Consider the following 22,818-nt stretch of genomic DNA (forward strand, 5'->3'; position numbering starts at 1 on the left):
TACATTAGTTTAAGCTTTACTGGATCAGTGTTTGAGCTTAGTTTTTTTACGTTGCTTCCGTGTAGTGAATTCCGTAGAAACTGATGATGCCTTTACAGGGCGAAATATATTTTTCTGATATCAAACATCTTAAGAGCTGTTTACCAGATTGATCTTTACAGTTTGCACTCAGCAACTATGACTAATGAAATGAAGTGTTTGCAAGCTGTTTGAATTAATAACATAAATTTATTTGCATCGTTTTGAAAAAGACAGAAAAAAAACAGATATTGGCTGAGGAATTTGCAATTAATTAAATCACAGCAAAAAATAAACATGGAATTCTCGATTTGAACTTAACATTGGAACGAAATTGAAACGTTCGGATTGTCAAACGAGTTGGATAAACAGCTCCAAGTATAAGTATACGATTAAATACTATCCACTGTGTCAGGGGAGGCATCAGGTTCTGGTTTGCAACAAGGTCTGTTAAAAGTGGGAAACAATTTCAGTGTACAGCATTTAGACAACCAGTAACGTGGGAATGACTTCTACGGGTGCATAGAAGAGAATGAATGGGAAGTGCGGTAATTTTTGACGTGACTACAACACTGCGATGAAGAACTACACAACACTGACTTATACAAGAATACCGACTGGCAAACACGTTATCAACCAAATTGCGAATCTACAAAAAAACTACTTTTTGTCAATTGATTGCGAAAACTTTGTACACGGTGTTGGCAATGTATTGTAACACTACACGTTGAAAAAAAATTTTATTTCTATGTTCTTATGGATTTTCAAGCAAAATATTGAATGTGTGAAATTAAGAAGAACGAACAAGGGTTCATCTAATTGCATCTATAACATAAATTCTCCTGACAGTGCAGTAACCATAACAGTACACAAACAATCAAAACAGCTATAGTAACACATATCGACAAAACTTCTTTGCTTCCTCATCCACACGAAACGGCCCGAACCTGTACATTCTATGTGTAGACCTTCGTACGTACAAGCTGTATGTACGTAAGAGTGAACATTCCAAGCACAATTGAACCAAGAGCGACCACGTTCACCCACAGATCCCAGTCCGTTATATTACTGTCTGGGTAACCAAGTCGTTGGACCAGGAACTCTTCGCCCGATATCTGGTAACTATACGCAAAAAAATATTTGGAGAAATTTGTAATTAGTTCACACGTGGTAGGGCTGTGGAAAAAGTATATCTTGACTTCATCAACAATGACAGGTGGGTTATCGTATCGTTGACAAAAATAAGAATTTTTTTAGGAAACTCCCACAAAGCAAGATTACATTTGTCAAACTGTGTGAACGAAAATTGCCAGAACCAACAGAAAATTAAATTGTAAAAATGTAATTAAATTCTGTTAATAAAATAAAATACTAACATTCAGTTGACATTTTGACATTCAAATTCAAAATTTTTGCAACTGCCGAGAAACGGAAATTAACCAATAGCAGCAAAGAGAAAAATTACTACAAGATATATCAACAACAACGGCCATCCCTTCCACACTAATGCTTATTATTTAGACAAATTGAAATTAAAACGTCATCTTTTTGTAGTTTTTTTGATGACACGCGGTAACAATATATTGTTAACAAATCAACTAATGCTTAAATTTACAACAAATATTTTCTGCCTTGACATAAATCGATACCAAGACTACGGCATCCGCACGGTGGCGATACAGAGCTACTTGGCATAGTAATTACCACGATGAGATTTCTTATTTCCCGTTCTTGAAAATCGTAGAACTGATTTAATAATTTAATAGTTTTAAAAGTTTATCTGTCCTTTGTGTATGTAATTGATATTTTTTTTGAGAGTTTGATTTCTATGAATCGCCTGTTTAGTCTCTATGACTGACAGAGACTCAGTAACGAATAACTTGAAACAGACAGACGACTTGGGATTTTTTATCCTATTTTTGTTTTTTGTTAAAACAAAATATATATAAGTCAAAAACAACCACAAAATTTTTTTTTTTCATTTTTATAACAAACTGCTTGGCATCTTAGCTGTTGCAGTGATAATAAAAATATTCACCGCATTACGTAAGCGAATTCGTCCAATAAAGGTAACCAATGTAAATTTACCAGAAAAAAAGATCAACGTTGTTGTGTTTGAGTCGTTGTTACATTTTGTTTGGGATTGTTGCGTCACTACTTTCACGAAAGTTGGGAACCAAAGGTTTAATAGTTTAATGATAGTTTAACAGTTTTCAAAAGTTCATCTGTCTTTTTTGTATTGAAGTTGTGTGTATTTCATGACAAAAAAAAACACGAAGCAAAAATCATACCAGAGCGAGACGCTGTCGTTGAAGGTAATGCTGACGTCAGGGGAGCTCGCCACTTGTAGTAGAGACGACGAGAAGTCGGAGTTGTTCAATGTTCCGCATTGTTCGAACATCTGATAGCGGAACTCGTTCACACACAGTCCCTGCGAGGAAAATACGCTGGTGGTAAAAATACACAGATAACAGATATAATGTTTCTGTTGCTGCCGGGCATATTATATTTCAATATTTTGTTCTTCTGGCACAATTAAAACATAACTTGCGGAAGCCAGACTATTAATATACACAGAGAACGTTATAAGTAAATACTCGTGTTGGTTTACACCGGATGAAGCGAGAGGATCACGCGAAAGCTCGTGTGTTTTAGAAAATGAAAATCAGTCTTTTTATACAGTACTAAACCTGAAAACTACACATGTCTTAAAAAAAGTTGAAGAGGACAAAATGTTCTTTCAAAGTAAACCACTGGAGTTTAACTGTTTACAAACTAAATACTAAGCAGGGGTAAATTAGCAAGAAAAAGCCTGCAATGTAAATAAAGAATTTGTTTTAAATCTGCAGGACGGGCCGTTGTGTCTAAAGTCATAAGCGGAAAATAAAATTGGACAATGAATGAATGGCGATGGATTTCCCGAAAACAAATTACCCATAATTCAAAATACCCCACAACAAATTGGGTCTGCACAGATTCAATTGGACACAAAATTCCAATACAAATTACAGCGATGAGACAAAACACAAGTAACTACATTAGTTTTACCCACCGAAAATGCGTACTGTGCCACACTGAGATATTCGATCCAAGCTAACCAGGGCAGTATGGAGTCGATGTTCAACAACAAACCGGCAAACAGCTGCAAAAAATCGAATTGGCATTTATTATAAAAAACAAAAAACAAATGTTCATTGTCAAATGAGCTCATTATAAAAAATAACGATAAAAAGATGCAAGCGAACAGCAAAAATATGCCAACAAAAATTATGTTGCCATAACTCACTGTTGTATTTTGTTGAATAAGGTTAACGGAATAGGCCACAAGCTTAAAATGGCAGCATTATTCGAAACAACTACGACCTATTGGGCTTATACAGAGCAGTGTTTTATGTGGAAAATGTCAAAAGCTTACGATGGAAAAGACGAATGTCAACGAGATGAAAATGCTCGCAACGGCGAAGGTGCTGAAGGTGGCTGAGAAGAAGAGAGCGATTGAAACGGCCGCGTAACCAGTGAGAAGAACGAACAAGACGAAGATGAAGAAAGCACCGGGTTCCGCCTTTAAACCTGGACAAATGCAGTGTGAAATAGATTGGCTTTGGCCGGTTTTTGTATTGCGGTAGATCCAAATCCTACTTGCCTTTAAACACAACGAACCCTTAAACTTAAGTTGAAAGGTGAAGCAATATATTTTTTTTGCCAAAAAAGTATATAATGCGGTGCAAATTATTTTGATCTTATCTTATTTGTACAAGTTGTAGCATTATTACTCGACTGGAATGTGAGTTTGATGGTTCCCGTGCCAATATGTGATGCAGTGCAAAATTAAACGATCTGACTGCATTTCCATCACAAAAACCTCTGCCTTTACACCAGACAAACTTAATATTAGGTTGCAATCTGAGGTAATATTTTCGATCACGTCATTCAACCATATTTTAAACACATATTATTGTCAATCAAGCGGACATGTACGAAAACAATCCCAAACCAGCAACACCAAAAACACAATTATTAAAAAACACAAAATAAAAAGATGAAATACTTTGGCCTGGCGCGAAGGCAGCTGGGTTACATTTCATCTGAAATAACTTTACATCAAGTGGCACCATATGCCATATTCTGTCCAAGAGCATATTCTCTGTTTAAAATATTTTAGCACTACTTACCGACCATCCAGTACGTGACTGAGCAGAATATAATGGGAGCAATTGTCCGCATAGGTATCAGGTCTGCCGTTAACTTGGCGAGAAAATACGATATCACCTTGTAATATCCGGAAACGTACTCGTGTCTGCGCAGAATGTAATTTTTTTGAAGGTTTCGAGAAGCGCAAGATGTCGCCACACAATCACTGGCAAGGTATTTTTTCTGATCTTTTCCACGGTATGGGTTGTGTAACATACGTCACAGAAATCAGTGTTTATATTTCGTAATGTTTCGGGTGCAGCAATGCACAAGTTTTGCAAAATCGAATGTTCTCGAGTAAAGCGAGTCATTCAATATCCTGTTTACCACATAAAATATTATCACAAGATACAAACTCTTGTATTACACTAACCATTTGCAACATACGTCACAGAAACCAGTGCTTGAATTGCGTAATGTTTTGCGCGCAGCATTGAACATGTACTGCATGATCCCATAATGTGACCCAAATGATTTAGCCATCGAATATTCTCGAGTAAAGTGATTCATTCAACATCCTGTTTACCACATAAAATGTCCTGGTGTTTGTGAAGACATGCCTCGAACGTACGATTTATAACGGCTCTGAAATTCTGAAGCTATAACACTCACATGAAAATGTCTTTCTCCTTCACAAAGACCTCTATGGCGCTGATCGAACCGAACAACAAATTAGTTGTGATGAAGAAAAGAACCCCGAACCTAATAGCAAAAAAATCGATCAAATAACACCTGATTTGAAAGGTATGTCCAAACCTGAACCTATTCATCGCACCTGTTTTGAGTCCCGGTTGTGGCCGAGTTGTCCACCTGGTAGTAAAGGAGACCGAACACAACTCCCACAATTAGATTGAGGACCAGCTGCATGCGAAAAAAACACATTTTTTTGCTGCTGTAGAAATGAGGCATCAAAGTGCAGAGGCTTGAATTTATTCAATTTTGGACATGCCAAAAAGGTTACGGCGATGAGGCCGTAACAAGAAACAAAAAAATGGCTTAAATTTATCTGCAAAAAAAAGCATGCAAAAAAATTAGCTGGGTTGCCATTGATCCTGAGCCTAAAACTAGAACGACTGAAAAAAATTATGATATTTATTTCAAGGTACAACGCAGCAAAATTGACAAAGAATCCCAAAGCGAAAAAACTAATCACTATTCATCATTTTTCCTGATATCTTCTTACATTTCCAACCGAAGCTAATGGATTCCTTACGACGTTTTTGAATGCACGACTTGCAAGAATTCCGAACTGGTAATAGAAGGGGGTGGCGTAAGTGTTCAAATCGTGGCTGTCCGGTTTGGGAATGTTCTTTCCTGCAACAGAGGGAAAGCTTTATTAGCGAAATGGGATTTTTCCAAACACCAGAACAGTGGGATTTTAAGCGCAAAAGAGCCATAATAATCAGACAGGGGTACACACCGTTTCGACCTGTAAGGTCTCATCAGTGCAGCTGGTGACCGTGGCACATGCTAGCTGGTAGATTAGCAGGCACAGAGATATCCACTTTGTGGTACCTTTCGGTCAATCGTCGATATGTTGGGTACCAAACTAGGTACCAATCAACATAGACGAACCACGTAGAGCGCAGTATGGCCAAACAACTGTTTGGGATCCAACATAGGCTTTCAAACCAAATCATATTATATGCGCAGAAGAGCCATAATAGTCAATAAGAGCTACATACAGGTGTACACACTGACCTGCAAGTCTCAAGTGGGTTTTTATTATGGAAATGTAATCGTGATATTGTGTTGAACATAACAATCATCTTTTTACGCTTGAGATAAACGGATCTTTTCAAATTTTTTGGGACCTGAAGGGCCTCATCAGTGCAGCCGGTGACTGTAGCACCGTACAAAATTTTTCACTGTGGTGCTTTTCAATTAACGTCGATTCGTTGGGTAACAATCAACAGAGCCAAACCGTACTGCTTAGTATCTGAAAGCTTTTTCAGTGCTACAGTTCCAAGCTGCACTGATGAGACCTTTTAGGTCAAAACGCCCACCTTCATATTGCTTAACGATGCTTGCTAGTTCGGTGTCCGTGGTCGTTTTAATGTCGGAATTGGAGAATTTCTCGGAGAGTTGACACGCCAAACTTGTGGCTTCCGCTTCCGAAATCTCACCCACAGCTGAAGGAAAAACGAAAAAACAATAAATGTTTTTTTTGTTGTGGTGAACGCCACAATTCGGCTGTGGTCTTGTGACATATATAGAACATGTGCAGAGTCGCCATCGATGTTAAACCGAAAAAAAGGGCAAAGGAAGCGCCGTATTGCGGCAATAAAACATGCCTGGCAGCATCAGTAGTAATTTATGAAAAGGAATACGATTTACCTTCAATGTTGTTACAAGAAATGATTTTAGCAAAAATAAAATAGATAAGACTGTATTTAATGTTGTTTGTGCTAAATTTTATCAAAAATAAGAAAAATAACTAAAAAATGCCTAAAAATAAGGACGCCCTGTCACCGACGAAGGACAAATCTTAGAATCTGAATACTGTATGACAACCCCGATGATACAACATTAATTTCTATCGTAATTTCAGTAGAATCTCAGGACAGTTTTTACGTACATGCATGTACTCATTTACTTTAAAATATGTTTTGTACCGACCATACTACACCACACTATACACACACCAGCCATGCACGTCATACGTGGGATGTCAAACAACAGTTAAGCAAAACATAATCCCAAGTGTAAGTTCGTGACACTTTTGCAGTCAATAGCAACAAGTCAATAGCAACATTAGTCACGCCAAAGCGACACCACCAGCAGTTACGGCAGGCAAGTGTTACAAATCACCAACTCTTTAAACACAATCCTCTCACCATTGCTTGACTTTCGAGGGTTACGGAATACAACTAGTTCTTGTATCCCTTGCAAAAAATGCACAAGGGTTTTGTTTAAAACGGCCGTGCCATGATGTACACTACTGGAATGTAGGTTACTGTATCAGAAATCAATCCAACCTGGCATTTTCGTAACGAATATAAAGGAAATACATGACATGGCGACTGGTTAAACGGATGCTCCATAGTCGGCAAATTATTCTGTACATTTTCATGACATACGCCGTTGAACCGAAGGTTTATTGGTCATTTTGCATGAAATATGTTCAGTAATCACCATGAAGTATTTGCGAGAGGCCAAATTAAACGGAAAACACCAAACTTTTTTATTACCACTATTACTTGATTTTATCATAAAGAGCCCGAAAACTTTGTGCCCACTGCCTAGAAGTTTGCTTTAAGGTCATAATTACAACACAACAGTAGCTTCATTGTAAGCGACACGGCTAAATAAGGCCCTGTCGCTGTGTTGCTAACCGCAGTGTTTGCGAGCGAGCGAAGTTCGATTATTAAATTAAATACGTCAACATCCTCACCATCCTCGCCACGGTTGGCGCTCGCGAGCGCGGTAGAATCGCCGTTGATGACGTCAAGAAAAAAGTCGGCAGGGTTGTTGTGTTCTTCGCAAGTGTAACCTGAAATATCATTTACAAACTCTTAGGTTTCTTAAAAAGGGTAACAAAACATTGAAGGCCAATTGGAAAATACAGTATTCGCGAAACAGCATTGGTATTTTTGCATGTCGATGTATCTCAAAGCAACAAAATATGATTCTTGATATCTTTCATAGATTGAATGCAATGTCATGAACCAATACGCAGATCTGACGAGGTTTTTTGTCGAACTAGCCTTTTAAATACGACTTATGACTGTTTGGTGAATGTTTTCTCTGCAATACAGATAGCTGTGTAACACAAAATCACATTTTTACGGATCTGCTTTTTGAGTGCAATATCAAAGACGCTTAATTTTCACTAAAGGCTTTATAGAAACAAAAATCATGAGGCTGCAGACAGTAGTGCTGTTCTGTCTCATTAGCGCAGCTGGTTCTTTAGAGTGAAAAGCCCGTAAAATTTAATGAACCAACTAACCTATACTTTCAAAATAGGGAAGAGTTTTGTCGTAAGGTCCGTGGAACACTAGGTGGCCGAGGGATAGGAGAGTCAGGGAGTCGAAGAGACGGAAGATGGAGTACCGAGGTTGGTGGATGGATAGGATGATCGTTCGACCCCTGCTTGCCAACCTGAGGATTAAATAAAGCGAAAAAAATTAAGGGGGGAATTACAGGGTTTTTGGTGATGACGTCAGTTTAATTGTTCAGCATACGACCAAAATTCTGAAAAAATGCAAGCTTTAAGCACAAATGCAAAGTTCGAATACAAAAAAATTTTCCATGGCCATGTTAATTATTCTCTTGTTGTAATCGATATCCCGTTTTAAGCGAGTGGAATCAAGCTTTACGTAAATTGAAAACGGTTTGCACTTAAATCTAAATTTTCCGATTAGCAGAACAAACATTGCCACCACGCAGGATGCTGGACTTGAATATATTTTTTCTATTTTGGACGTCGATTAGTTGATCAAAGTTAGATGCAATATACGACGCTTAAGCAACAATATATATACCTTTTCAGCAGAATCATTACAGCATTGGCTGTGGAGGCGTCAAGACCAGTGGTCGGTTCGTCGAGAAACAGGACAGATGGGGATGTGATGAGTTCCATCCCGATCGAAGCACGTTTCTTTTCACCCCCCGATACACCGCGAATCATTTCGTTTCCGATCTGAAAACGACTATTTTGGGGTGCGGTTCAACCATACCGAGAGCTTGTTAGAATGCTGATGCATATTTAAATGTGTTTGGGTTAAAAGTGCACACATATACTAGGCTTACACTTTTTTCAATGTTAAACGAGGCTATGTTTGATTTCAAGCTCATCCCTGTTAGGGTGGCCTATACTTCTCCCTGTGCTCCCAAACATACCGCCAAACTGGAGACCTTTTATTTCAAATTCAATTAGCGTTGTGAATCGTGTGCAGCTTGGGTAACAGGTATAATTTAATTGAATAAATATAAACGAATTATTTGTCTTCAGAATCCCAATTTTGGATCGCTGAGTCATCAGCCCTGTTAATTCGTGAAATAATTACATTGCTGGCGCGTTTAACTGGCTGAAATTGGTTAGGGCAACCCTAGACACGACAGGTACATGCGGCATTTACATACACTGTCATTTTTGTCAGTTACAAAAAAAAATTGAAATTGGCAGAAAATAGGTTTTTAAGCGTTTTTATTTTTTAAGATTTTCCGACGTCAAGAATCAAAATGTGTACACGCACTGTTTCGACCTGTAAGGTCTCATCAGTGCAGCTGTTGAGTGGCACTGTGCTAGCTTTCATACTAGCAGGCACACTAGTCTCCACTTTGTGATACCTTTCGGTCAACGTCGATCTGCAGGGTACTCTATACTGGGTACCAAACAACAGATACGACGAACCACTGTGCAGCGCACTATGGCCAAACGGATCTGCTTCGTAACCGATAGTGCAAAAGGCAAAAAACACCAATGTAATATAGGTGTTTGTCATTTTGTCATTTCGCACCCCACGAAGTTTGAAAACAGCCCTCAAACTCAAATACGGGTACCTTAGTGTCGGCGCAAGCTGTAAGACCAAGGTCGTACAGCACTTCGTCGATTCTTTTTCGCTTCACATCTCTGGAAATAGAGCGAGGCAAACGCAAATTGGCTGAAAACCACAAGTTCTCTCGAACCGTCAGAGTTCCAAGTACGATGTCATGCTGAAGAACAAGGTTTGACTTTGAAAATTAAATGTTAGTATTTTAAATCGGGTTGATACCTGTTGGCAAGTAGTATATTGGAGGACACAAACCTATATTTTGTTTATGTACAGAAGATTTGTTTAAGGCGCAACTACATGTTTAATTTATGCAACAACAAAAAAACTTAACAATTCAAGCAGCACATACAAACAATACGATATTGTGGACTTCAAGGAAGCTATATTTTGCCCAAAGCTGTACATTTACGTTTCATCAACACAGACGATTTTAAGTGCAACATTCTGACAAACAAAGTTTGTAAAAAAACAAAAAAAAAACACAGACGATTTTGAGGTCTACCCATATGACTTAATGGTGTGATTAATTTGACCCTGAGAGCATACTCCAACACAAAACATGTGAATCATATTCTCTTGGAAACAGACATTAGGCTGATTTGTATGCAACTTTCTTCTGTCTAGTGGTTTTACAAAACACTTGTCAAACACCACTTGCATAGCATTTATCACTCTTCGAAAACATCAATTTGAGGTAGGAGTATGTGCAAGATATTAGTCAACACTAAAACAGCTCACCTGTACCACATAACCACTTATACGCTTGAAATTTGAGGGCAAAGGTCTCCCATCTATTAAAACCAAGCCAGACAAACCACTTGGGTCTTTCCTTCCAGCAAGTATATCCAAAAGCCTGTTAAATAATAGGTTCAAAGGGACAGTCTCTGTCATAGACATGACCAAGTTCAAAATTGGTAAAATTAAAAAAAACATGACAGATACAACTCATCACATAAATCTTTCATTATTACTAAACAGTTGACCTCAGGCGAGTTTTGTGTTTTAATTTAAGGTCGGACATAGATGATTTACAACATCTTAAAATGCAACGCAAAATATTCAACGCGCTTTTCAGGCAAAAAAACAAGGATTTTGTAACTGAAATTACTAGACATCACATGATGAATTTCACGTTATGGTTTGATCACTGCCGAATTTAACTTACGATGACTTTCCACTTCCAGTTGGGCCCATGATAGCATTCAAGCCAGGTTTCATAACCCCACTGTAAAAAAAATTAAACCTGTTTATTTGGTTATCATTCAAAGAATTTTTATTTAAACTAGATTCGCAAAAGGTTGTGACAGCAGAAAAGCAGTCTAACATACCAATTGACTAAAAAATACCAAACCTGTTGATTTCTATTTAAAGAATTGATAATGACAATGCCTAATTGGAATATATAAATATATATGTATGAGAAAAAATTTAACAATAAGGGACTTTTTTTCCAATATAACTTGTAGAAGAAATTAAATACCAAGTCTTTGTTGGGCATAAGATTGTTTGGTGAAACTAATACTTTATCAAAGATCTTAGAGTAAAGTTTGACTAATATCCTGACTTTCATGCTGGTCTTTAGGACTGCTTTGATCCTGACCCCAACTGTAATCGACCAACAGAAAATCCAGGCTATTTGTAAATGTAGAGCAAATATTTTTGTTCACACTGGAGTAAATTGCCATGAATTGTAATTTATCTGATAGGTATAATTGGTTGCTTTTGTAGTTTTACACAATTTTGACACCTTTTTTTATCACTAAACTCTGTTCACTACATTTAAGTTTTAGTCGTTCCAAACACAGTGTCCTGGAAGTTGTACAAATGTCAAAATTTACATGTCTGCAAGTGCAAAAAGATTAAGAACTGACATAAACAATAAACATGTTCTACCTCACATTATCCAAGATTTGCTTTGGCTTTGTACGGCAACATACACTTTTTATATTGACTGTGTAGTTGATATTGTGAAATGACATCACCGCATTGGGACCTTTGGTAGTTTCCCTGGGTTCCAATTCCAATGATACGGTTGATATATCATCCAATCCATTATTTGGGACATATTTTACAGGCATTACATCATTTGACCTGCTCATAATTGTCCAATTAACCTATCAAAGATGGTGCAAATGGATAAAAGCCCACAAAATCTGCTTGAAAACAAATGAGATAGTTTGGAGAAAGGTCTTTTAACAATAAATCAATATATAATTTTGACTGGCATGTATATCGCTTAAGCCACAAAGGTTACAAAGTTGGGCAACCTCAAAGTGACCCAAACAATCATTTCTCATGTTACCACGACCCAAGATGTCTAAGAGCAAATTATCATCCTTTTCAAACCACCATTTATACTCCTCTCTGGCAAGGAAAACGATGTTAAAGTACTGTTGACTCGATGAATTGTGGAAAGATAGGTTTAAATCTATTGCCTTTCGTGTAAGACAAATATATTTCGCTAAAAAAGCATTAACGGTGTTTACAAAAACAACATAAAGAGTAAAAATACAACCACAAAAAGCTCATCTCTGTCTCAACAATGCTCTGTGTGCTGCACAACGCTTTTCACAACTAACTCCCAGGTGAGTGAAGTCACGCACAGTATTAAATGAACTACTTGATATGAAACGTCCAAACTAAGAGGTCACGTCAGGTCCACCAATTTTGTAACAGTTTATGTAAATATTAACTTTATAGCAATTGCCACAATAAAGTATGACTTGGGTCGGGTGTAACCATGCTGCAGACGAGCGCTTCGACTCGACGAAGTTAAACAGTAACTAAATTGGGTAAGGTCACCTCAGCCTACGTCACACTATTACATAATCGGCGTGTTACAAGTTACATAACCACCAAAGCAAACACAACAAAAATGACCGCGGTCGATATTTGTATGGAGCTAAAGTACAATAACTATTAAGATGGTGTCGATTTCTTGCAATGGTTTGGCAAAACACCAATGCTGCAAAATACAACATTGCATGCCGGCGTAGAAGAAATTGCTGTGTCATAGACTGACGTAAGCACTATTCACACAATACAAAAAAGAGATACAGGGGATTGCAGTGACTCGTGAAATGTTTTTTTGTTATCCCACAAGTGGAATATTCACTGTGTGTGATACACTTACTGGTAATTGGTCACGAAAGGCCGTCAAAAGGGTTATGAAAGTATAACAGATATACCGCAAATGAAAGTGCTTCACTCTGAAAGTGGAAAATAGAGAAAATGTTGAGAAACACTATAGCATGTTTATGTTGCGTTGTTTTGCCATATTGCTGCTAAAACTCCTTTCACCGCAAATCGTTCCTTAATGTTTTTCATTACGAGAACATCGTTAATCTTTTTTCGCATAAACAACTCTTTGTAGCATTTCAGATCACAACGTTCTCTAAAGGTAAGTGATTGTTGCTGTATTAAATTGTTTGTGGCCTTGTGTGCATAATAATTTGCATACGTTGCAAGATTCATTTATGTTACAAAGGGATGATTTTCAAAGATAAAGAACGGACAACACATTATAAACGCCGAGACCACACGAGAGGGGGTGCAGACGGTACGGACCATCAGGCACCATTCGAGCCTAGAGGAACCATAAACATCAAAAGGACGCCAATGAACACTATCATCGTTTGCGTTGAAACTGGAGAATTTCTAAAGCGCTTGCTTCCCGTAGAATGTGATCTCCAAAAAATGGTCCCGTCCTTTTTTTTCTACTTCATGCAGGGCCCGCACGCACGTCACGCCACTTGTGTAATTAACCGTCTAGTGTGAACACACATACTAAATATTTCATGTTTATGGACGTGCGTGCTGGGGACTACAAGAAGCTACACAAACCTCTCAATAAGATTAACTCTTAAGGGTGGAAACTACTGCAATGGAGTTTGCTTTCAAACCAAACAAACTAGGCAGCGCATCAAATGCTTTTACCTTATAATTTAACACACTAGCATTTTCTTATCCTTATATAGCCGTTTAGCCAATAAAAAAAAGCGATTATCTTTTACGTGTATTTTTAATAGTTTCGAAAACAAAATAGTGACCCAAGGATAACCTCTCGACAAAAAGAACAAATAAGTCTTTCTCAAAACCTTCGCGTCCCAAAATATCGCTTTTGTTGTTTTCCGCACGTGAGAAGACCTGCCAGTCGCCCAATTCGGTGTCTCTTTACCTAAAGTGCACGAGAAAAGCTCGCGAAAACGCAAAGACCGCGACCGACAGTTGAACAACATCTGCATTGGCATCTTTCAAATGTCACCTTGGTACAGTTCAGCTCGGGAGAGGTGTGATATATTAGTGCTTTGATTCTTCCGTGTGTGCCGGGAACGCATGCATTCGTACCGTGACACTGTCGATTCCACGTGATACCAATTGATGTTCTTTGCAAGCGCAATGTTAAAATGAACGGTTCTGCAAGGCCGGCAGTTTTATTTAAAAAAACATTATTTAAATTTTGGTTGTGTTGTTCGGCCAAGCAGAAAAACTAAAGATATTCAAATAGAAGAAAAATTCAACCGTTGGCGTCAAAATAATATCCAATCTCAAATATTGCACACAGTAAAAAAAACACATATATTTATAATAAAAGGTTAAAACAAAAAATGATAGAAAAAATCTTATACGTTTGATTTTTGTTTCTTGTTTCGTATGAAATCAAGTTGCATAATTCAAGCAACATAGTTATTCACGCAATGGCCGTAATATTGAATGCGACTTCGCGGTAAGCCAATAAGTCAGCGGGGTTGAATAAGGGGAGCAGGCCCGGCACCTCATGATGCCTGATGTGCCACACAAAAGGTGTTTTCAGTTGTCTATGACGTCAAAAATGTTTCGGAATGTTGGGAACGCGTGACGCAGGCGTGGGCGACACTTTGAGGCGTTAACAGTGAGTTTTACATCAGCTGCAATGGCGCGTGACAAGAAGTTACGCAATGATAAAACAATCCATGCCGTGTATCTACATCCTCAAGGAAACTCTAAGATTTTCGGAAACTTCATACGTCAACGATTATGTATAGAATAACTTCAAACAGGCTTATGAGCTGTAGCGTGGTTTTATTCTCCAAACGAAACACCTTTTCCCGTTGAAAAAGTTTAAACGTCATTGGCAGTTATATCTTTCTTGGCTCCTCACAAATTTGCTTTAAAACTTGTCCATAAGTTTTGTCTATAACTGGTCTGTAAATAGTGGGTCGCAAAACCGTCCACTTCAATCGCGAAAAGTTTTAATTCAACGACGCATGTTGTTGTTTCTGGAAGAGCTCCATATAAATATAAAAGGTTGCAACACGTTGGGATTATTTGCTCAGATCGAAACGGAATAACAGTTGAAGGACACCGGGTTTTGACGACATGTTTTATTACAGTGGAAAATGTTACAATGCGGGCGAGAAACCGGAGCTAGTATGAACCACTGCGTCAGCCTCCCGAAGACTGACGTAAGACGAAGCGTTTGAACACACATTGTCATTGCAAGAAACGTAATCGTCGTCATCATCACTAACACACTCGGCATCCTCGTGAAAGGACTGGTTCGGAGATTCGGTTTCACAGGACTGACGTTTCGATGTCGATCCCCGCTTTACACGACAAGAATCTAAAGGCAGAGATGCGGCGGCGGTAACATCGCACGTAACCTCACGTGTGTGTCTAAGCAGTTTCAAGTTGCCGCGCCTCTTGCACTTTTTACTGCATTGGTTATTGTTTTTGTGCGCTAGGTGCAGTTCGACACGCGCACTTTCAGCTTCAACAGGGGGTGTTTCAACTGTAATTTCATCCACAGGTGGCGCAGAGGAGGAATTTTCACTTAGTTGGCGACCAAGCACGATCGATGTAGGTCTACCGACTCCTGAAGATGTTCTGTCCACAGACATCTTTTTTAACGAGAGCAGCACCTCGTAAACGTTGTCGTCTGACTCATCGACGCAGCTGCTTGTAGGCGAAAATGAACTTCCGCTTTGTTTGGAATTGCCATCCTTGCGTCGAAGCGAAAGTCCCCGCATAAGTTTTTTCAAGGATTGCTTGCGCACAACTTTCGAATCGAAGCTCGGCGTCCGACCCTTAACCACGCTCTCCTCTTTTTTGGTGATGGTTTCACTGCCAAGACTGGCCGATCTGTTTGCTAGTGGTTTGCATTTGTCAACTTTGGCGTCAAAATCATTCTGAACTTGTTGGTTGAAGTCTTTGTCCGTCCTGGCATTGTAGCTTTCCATCGTTTCTTCTTGGGTTGATGTTGTGCGAAATATCTTTGGTTCGGATTCGCAAAAGGCCAGTCGTCGTTGGCTCCCGCTTCGGCTACTGCTGCTGCTGCTACCGCTCGCACTGGAGAAACGCTCGCTGGTGTTAGATGCAATTACCTCCACAGAGCGACGAATCGTTGAGGTGGGTTTTGCCTCGCTCTGACTTAAACGCAAGGTGTCTCCAAAATTGAAGCTGATGCGACGGTTTCGTCTGAGGCTCGCGCGCTTGCTAACGCTTTGCGTTCTCGTCGAGAGTCTACGTATTAGGCCGAACTCCGGGTTTAACGACACACTTAGAAGCGTTGGGCTGGGGATGCCGTCTGGAGCAGTATGGCTGCTGCCTCCGCTGGCATAGCCGATATCTGACGACGAAGAAGAAGCAGAGATAGCGGTCGTTTCCGGCCCCTTCAGGTCGATTGTGACAGGAACGGCAGCATCGGCGTGCGTTTTTTTAACGTGGACTCTTCGTTTGAGCGCTTGGCAGACGCCAACAACCCTTGTGTAGGTAGATAAGCGGGAGACCGAAGAGGCCCTTTTGTTGTCCTGCGGTTCCTGCTGGCGTGTTTCATTGCTCGAGTGCAGTGCGGCAGGGCACGTAGATCGTTTGCTCATTCTCTGCGAAAACTCGGGGTCGATCTTTGGGCACGGGTTGATGCAATGCGGAGTGATGCAGGCGATCGGGCAACCGGGGTTGAACGAAGACCTCGCGAAGATCTAATAAACAATTTACAAGATGATGTTTTTCCTCGGTAGTTTCTGCTACAAATACTATAGCTGTTGGACTTTGATCAGATTTCGTTTTTTGGGCCTTTAGGTTGGCACTAATGACGTCACAAACGTTGTTAGCCAGTATAATGTTGTTGGTAACGAGCAGCAGAGAAATCCATTTTAAACTAATGTGATCCAAATCACAGGGCGTTTGCAGGTACTTTTAACAGAACAGTGTAAGTGAATCTCTCGGGAATCAAACCGACAAAAAACAAATGTGGAACCGTACGTGCCCGCGGCAGACAGGGGGAGGTACTGCTGTGTGCAGTGCATGCGATCGATTTTCACGTTCGTGCCGAGCGAATGCCCATCCAGGATTTCTTTTGTTTCAAACTCACGAAGCAAATTAGGAGCGGGGTGTTTTGCAGACGGCAAGTCGGCACCTGTTTGTCTTTCAACGCAAATTAAATCAATAATATCCATATAATATTAGTAAAAATCATTTTTACAGGTCATCCAACGTACTCGGATTTAATGCATTTATGATTTCGATGCCGGTAATAAAATTTTAATCGAACTTTGTACGTTCTCACTCGGATCAGGTGATTGAATTCCCCTGTATATTTAGCGTCCCCAAATTTAGCGTCCGCGTCCCCCAAATTTAGCGTCCGCAAGGCTCGTGCGAGCCGATAGCGATGCGTGTCATACGTTAAATATTACCACTATTATCCTCTATATCTCTTTTTTATACACAATTCAGGATAAAAGAACTGAGTTTACCTTGTACCAGCCATGCGTGGCGCCCTGGTCGCACGCATGATTGAGCAGGTCATCAACGGCCACGTGGACAAAGCCAAGGAAAGCGCGGTTCCTTCCACGGTGTACACAAATCTGCAACACAAATGTTTCGTTTTTAACAATCCAATGCAGCAAAACAAGGAATGCAGCAAACAAAGCATTACAGAGTTGCAGACAGTAATGTACGCATTGTTCCTATAGGATCTGGTAACTGTTGCACTGAACTGGCTGGTATAAGCTAACCAGGACCAGATTGTTCCAATTTGTGGTGGTGTACATATAACTAGGTATTAAACAACAGAGACCGACCGAGTGGGGGTCATTTTGGGCCAAACCATAATGCATCATACTGAAACCTACTAAGAAACCCTGGCGGACAGACAAGCATGATCAAAAGTCTACCTTTGTCTTTGTGTTTAACGCAAAACGATAAAGGTGATTTCCTGAGTATTTGGGCAAGTTTAAATCGGTAACAAAAGGCAAAGCATTGCCTCCCGTTAACAAAGGCTGCGAAATTTCTCCTCAACAATTATTAAGGAAGCGGTTGCTACGCCCGTAAAAGCTGGCAGGAATTTTGAATCAGTTTGTTGGGTTCACGGCAGGTCTTTAATAACGAATGTGCTTGGTTTGTTGACGCAAGTTTTGCTCTTGATCTTGTTGTTGATTCCACGCCGGGGCTGAGGGTAAGTGCGTGTTTTTATTTCAATTTTCAACGCTTTGAGTGTTTCAAAACAACCTGGTCACACGCGATATATAGGGAGGAAGCCAGCGCAAAACGCAGTGGTGCGATTTTTCGCGAGGACTACAAGCTTATAGCGAGATTTTTAGCCAATGATTCAGACCTCATTACGAACTTTCAGGCATTACTTTGTATGATTCTCAGTTAAGTTACTCGAGTTCACATCAATGTGCACCCAATTATATTCACGGTTCGGCAGTTTCCCCTCCTTCCGCAGTTAAACGTGGTTTGTGTCCGAGAGTTTGTACCAAGTTTAATGTCGACTAAAAGACCACCACAAGTGACCGACGTCAGTCAAGAACTGCGCTGATAATTTCAGTCAAAGCAGTGCACTCTACCACCCGGTTTATTAAACGTATGTTTTCTTGGAAAATTATAAAAGATTGAAGAAGTTTTAAGCGCAATCCCTATTATGTAATTGTGTGCATTGACATTTCGTTGCGTCGCAATATATATATATATATAGTTTGTATCAAGTTTACTCGTTATTACGTAGCACGTAATAGGAGAATTTGCCGAATCTTTGAGAAAAACTTCGCGCGGCGTCACAATTTTGTGACAAAGTTCCTTATACCCCGCGGCAAGTTGCAAACTACGCTATAAAGACTTTCTCGTGTTTTGTTCCGGCTGCAGACGCCAGACGGTTCGGGCAATCTCGGTATTAAATGACGCGTTCGTGGAATATAATTAGCTACGCGCGCGTCCGCGGTTTGCGCACTATGTGAATAATGCAACAGTTTAGCGTTGGTGCGGACATCAGGACATAGTAATTTTTCCATGAGTTTTGTTCCATACAACAAAGTAAATTTGCCATACATGGTAGGAGATTTTTGGTGCATTGGCGAAAGTTATTTTAATTCTTTATTGCAAATTCCGGAGTTGTGAAAGAGGTCGCCTGTGTACGAGTATGAGTTGAAAAGCCTAACTTTAAGTACAGCGTTGGATCCCGCGGTCAAACCCAAAACCTCCAATCATCACGTAGCGCAGCAAAAGCGACCAAGCGTCTTTTGCAGCAAATATTGTGGCCGCGCCTTTGTGTCTGCGCCTCAAGTGGAGCTGAGGTTTCAGAGGCAAAACCGAATCAAGCACAAAGGCTGTAAACACCGGCCGCCTTTACCTGGATCATTTCTCGCTCCTGGACCTCGGGTTGGACACCTTTCTCGCCGAAGGCCAACCGTTCCATCACTGCCTTATCAAATATGTGAGTGATGTCAACAGCTTCCGAGCCTGTCGGCGCATTGCTGGCCTTCCCTTCGAGGACGTGGTTGCGGATAGAGTAGAAAGATCGTATGGTCGTACCTGCATCGATCGAAGAGCAATTATTTTATTTGTAATGGGACTAAAAATTGTATATTGTGTGACATGTGCGTGGGAGTTTCATACTCTGTCAACGCAACCCACTCGCAGTGAGCACTTGATTTTTATGATTCGTGTGTGGCCCTGACGTCGGCAAAGACAGCGGCGAGATACAGGTTCTACGTGAGTGATGGTTACATGTTTGGCTGAACAATTCAGTTCGACTTAATCAAGCGATTAAGACATATTCTAACAGCATTTCGTGACAAGCCTCATATGAAAACAAAGTAGCTGGCTTGCATGTATCAGCAGACTTTCGAAACAACATCCTCGGTTTTGGTCATAAACCAACCAACATATTTGTCCACTTCACAACATACAAGCCTTAAGTTGGATACGGGACATCAGGTTTTATTTTAAAACTTTGGGAAACCCTAAAGATACGGGATTTTCCAAACAAACTTGCACGCATGTCTAGAGGTATTGCTATTTTCGTTCGACAGAAACCTTTTCGCCACGAAACTACCACAGTAACATATACGGTGTGATGCACTTACGGAGAGGATGCTTTTCACGCCTGGATAGATGCTGACGAAATGCATGGATGCGAAGCAGCAATCGTCGGGGCTGAGTTTCAAAGCCCACCTGGATAAAAAAAAGAGAAAAAGAGGTCAAATTTCAAAGTCGCGCTCTTTCCTGGATGCATTGCAGCCACGCAAACGCTATGCAAACCCAATTAACAACAAGATCGATTCCCCAATTATCAGGTCGAATTCTGTTCAACTCTGCCAGTTTAGCATCCAGCGATCGATTTTACCCGAAAATTTTGGTGAAGGATTGCCTTCCCCAGCGTTCATTATTATGCCCAGCTGGCTGCGGCAGTTGTTTGTGTATTTTTCACTTCTGTTCACCTCCGAAGTGTTCGTAAGTACTTCACCAGCCCACTGAAGCAGCGATAACGACCAACCGTGGCGTATATACGGTAGGTGGTTATTCGAACGCTGGGAATCGTGTAGGTTTTTTAATAAAGCATTCCATTGTTTGTTCAAAAGCATTGGGATTTTTTCCAAACCGATTTAATTACACTACGAGCAAATCCGTTGGTTGCGGGGAGAGATGTTTGCAAAATACTTTACAAAGATATTTCCTGTTATGCATGGTGTAGACAAAATCATGTAAAGTGTACGCGACTCTTAACAGCGTGCACCCAATAGACACCGGCTCCTAACGAAAGCCTAATAAATATTTCATTGCCTCCCCATCGATTTCCAACGGGCACAAGGTTGCATTTCATTGCAATGAACTCAGAATGTGTGAACAGCGCTCCGAGAGGAATGATCGAAGGTTGTTTTCTCGACGTTCGTTTTTACACACGGCGCACCCGTTTTCGCAAACGTTTTCCGCGGGTATCGATTGGTGGTGATGTCGTCACCCACTATAGGACGTTCGAGCGTTTACCGACTGGGTCGCAGTTTGGGTCCAACCCTATATTCGGCTAAGCTATTCCTGAGGTCAGTGGGCTAAGTTTTAAAAAAATTAGCGCGCAAAACATCCGCGGAAATGTAAAAAAACAGAACGCGACGGAAAATTGTCGCAAAGCTGTGGTTTCAAGTAATGATTCCTTATCAAACGACCAATTAAATTAGTTCCAAGAAACCAACCTTGAGGTATCCCTGTGGCAAATCCACGAGGGACTGACGGTCAACGACTTGGGCAGGGCCCAACGGCTCTACGAAAGATAGAATTGAAGAATCCAGCATCAGTTCTCTGTCAACGCAACCCATAACCATTTTGGGGTCAGGTTAAGATTGAAGTAAGACCAATTCGGGTCCTAAAATTGCATCTAAAGACTTTACAGTAAACAACACTTCTGTAAAAGAAATACAAGTATTGTAAAGTTGTCTGTCGAATATAACAATAACCTGGTGAGAATGTACACACACACCCTGTGCACGCTACATCATAATCTTTCACAAATTAAAAAGTACAGCGCGCCAACGCTACATTAGGCCTTAGCGCAGTGCATCACACCGTACTTCAGCCCAACTTTGCCCTGTTGTCAGCCCAGGTGTTCCGCTAGAACAGCACCGGAACGCATTCCGGGCAGCAAACAAGCTTGAAAACCACACAACACTGAGCTTTCTGACTTGACGGTCTCGCCTTCTGAGCTTGGCCCAAGAACCGAAAACGCGCGACAATAGCTGTTTTCGTACCTTGCTTGTATCAACACCGGCCGTTTTATACGATTTCGCTCCCGCCCGCCAAGGCCGCGCTGACGTTTGCCTTTTTTCTTGTTTTCTTTGCCATTTTCGCAGCCAAAACGCGCGCGGGTATTAAAATCGAATTTAACCGAACTGCAATTTTTTTTACTGCGAACGCGACTGGCTTCGTTGTGTTGCTTTTCCATGCAAAAAATTTGGGGTCAGATTACAGATTCTCTATATTACAACCTTACAGCGAACTTTCTTGGAACTCATCACCAGATACGTTAAGCGCAGCTACTGCAGGGGAATGTCGATTTTATGTTTCTGTCGCAGTTTTTTTCACTCCTTTCAGCGCTGCTAAATGTTGCCATTCCTTGTTTTTGCTTACGCCATTATTTTACGCCTAAAATAAATACGAAATGGACACATTGCCAGAGGAAAAAAAACATTAAGCCAGGATTTAAGGAGGATAAGTTTACGTAAATAAATTATTCTGACGTCTGTGTTTTTTTTGTACTTTTACGCCATATACTTTTGGCTTTGTTGTTTATGTTATTCCAAAATGTAGATGCAAATCACTTAAGTAAGTAACAACGTTACTGTAATTGTTGCATTAAGGTAACGTGTTTCGGGGTCACCAGTTTTGGAAATGAATGCCGAATGTGAAGTGATTTTTGGACCATTTGTTCATTTCCTGGTAGAGATTGGATAAAATCGCCATATAAGCTTCGTCATCCTTGGCCAATTTTACACAGCGGCTGTACACAATTCATCATAGGTATATTACCATCAATTCCATACAGGCGCCAGGCATCGCCAGGAATAAAAACTTGCGTTGATTATTCCCGATGAGGTCTGCAATACGTTTTTAATTGGGACCATGTGCATGGCTCAACAGGTGCAAGTCATTTTTTGTCGCTTATAAAAACCCACCTTCGACTGGTCAACAAATCAATGCCCGAAAGACTCGAAAAAGCGAACATTGTTAAACAGCTCCAAGGCGAATATTGATCGGCTACAAAAACAAACTGTGTTTAATGCTGCGAAAATTTGTGTATTTTTGTCTATTCTGCATAAGGTTAGGAACCAGACATATTGCGAATTGTCCCTAATAAAACAAA

The 22,818-nt window shown here is 40.3% G+C and overlaps 1 protein-coding gene across 1 annotated transcript; it reads right to left on the minus strand.

Annotated features, from left to right (window-relative positions):
• Positions 1 to 242: 242 nt before the first annotated feature.
• LOC145917727 (broad substrate specificity ATP-binding cassette transporter ABCG2-like) lies at positions 243 to 21,424 on the minus strand. Its single transcript, XM_083003000.1, has 21 exons — positions 21,155 to 21,424; positions 20,051 to 20,138; positions 19,315 to 19,496; positions 17,441 to 17,551; positions 15,708 to 16,666; positions 11,601 to 11,693; positions 10,873 to 10,932; positions 10,446 to 10,560; positions 9,715 to 9,867; positions 8,694 to 8,851; positions 8,159 to 8,310; positions 7,604 to 7,702; positions 6,216 to 6,341; positions 5,393 to 5,523; positions 4,985 to 5,070; positions 4,822 to 4,911; positions 4,191 to 4,315; positions 3,434 to 3,588; positions 3,071 to 3,160; positions 2,310 to 2,449; positions 243 to 1,140 (listed from the first exon to the last, which is right to left on the minus strand). Exons 1-21 carry the CDS (start codon positions 21,281 to 21,283, stop codon positions 975 to 977), a joined length of 3,408 nt encoding a protein of 1,135 aa, XP_082859126.1. The 5' UTR covers positions 21,284 to 21,424; the 3' UTR covers positions 243 to 974.
• Between the last annotated feature and the right edge of the window lie 1,394 nt (positions 21,425 to 22,818).

Source organism: Ascidia mentula, chromosome 1 (genome assembly GCF_947561715.1).
Source record: "Ascidia mentula chromosome 1, kaAscMent1.1, whole genome shotgun sequence".
Taxonomy (NCBI): domain Eukaryota; kingdom Metazoa; phylum Chordata; class Ascidiacea; order Phlebobranchia; family Ascidiidae; genus Ascidia; species Ascidia mentula.

Excerpts from the sequence above, each read along its gene's own strand:
- LOC145917727 (XM_083003000.1), bottom strand. The coding sequence starts at position 21,283 with ATGGTTATGGGTTGCGTTGACAGAGAACTGATGCTGGATTCTTCAATT. Across the intron at positions 11,694-15,707 it reads TTGAAAAAACTTATGCGGGG|TGCGGTGATGTCATTTCACA; the intron begins ACTTTCGCTTCG and ends CAAAGGTCCCAA. Across the intron at positions 7,703-8,158 it reads TCCCTATTTTGAAAGTATAG|GTTACACTTGCGAAGAACAC; the intron begins GTTAGTTGGTTC and ends ATGATATTTCAG.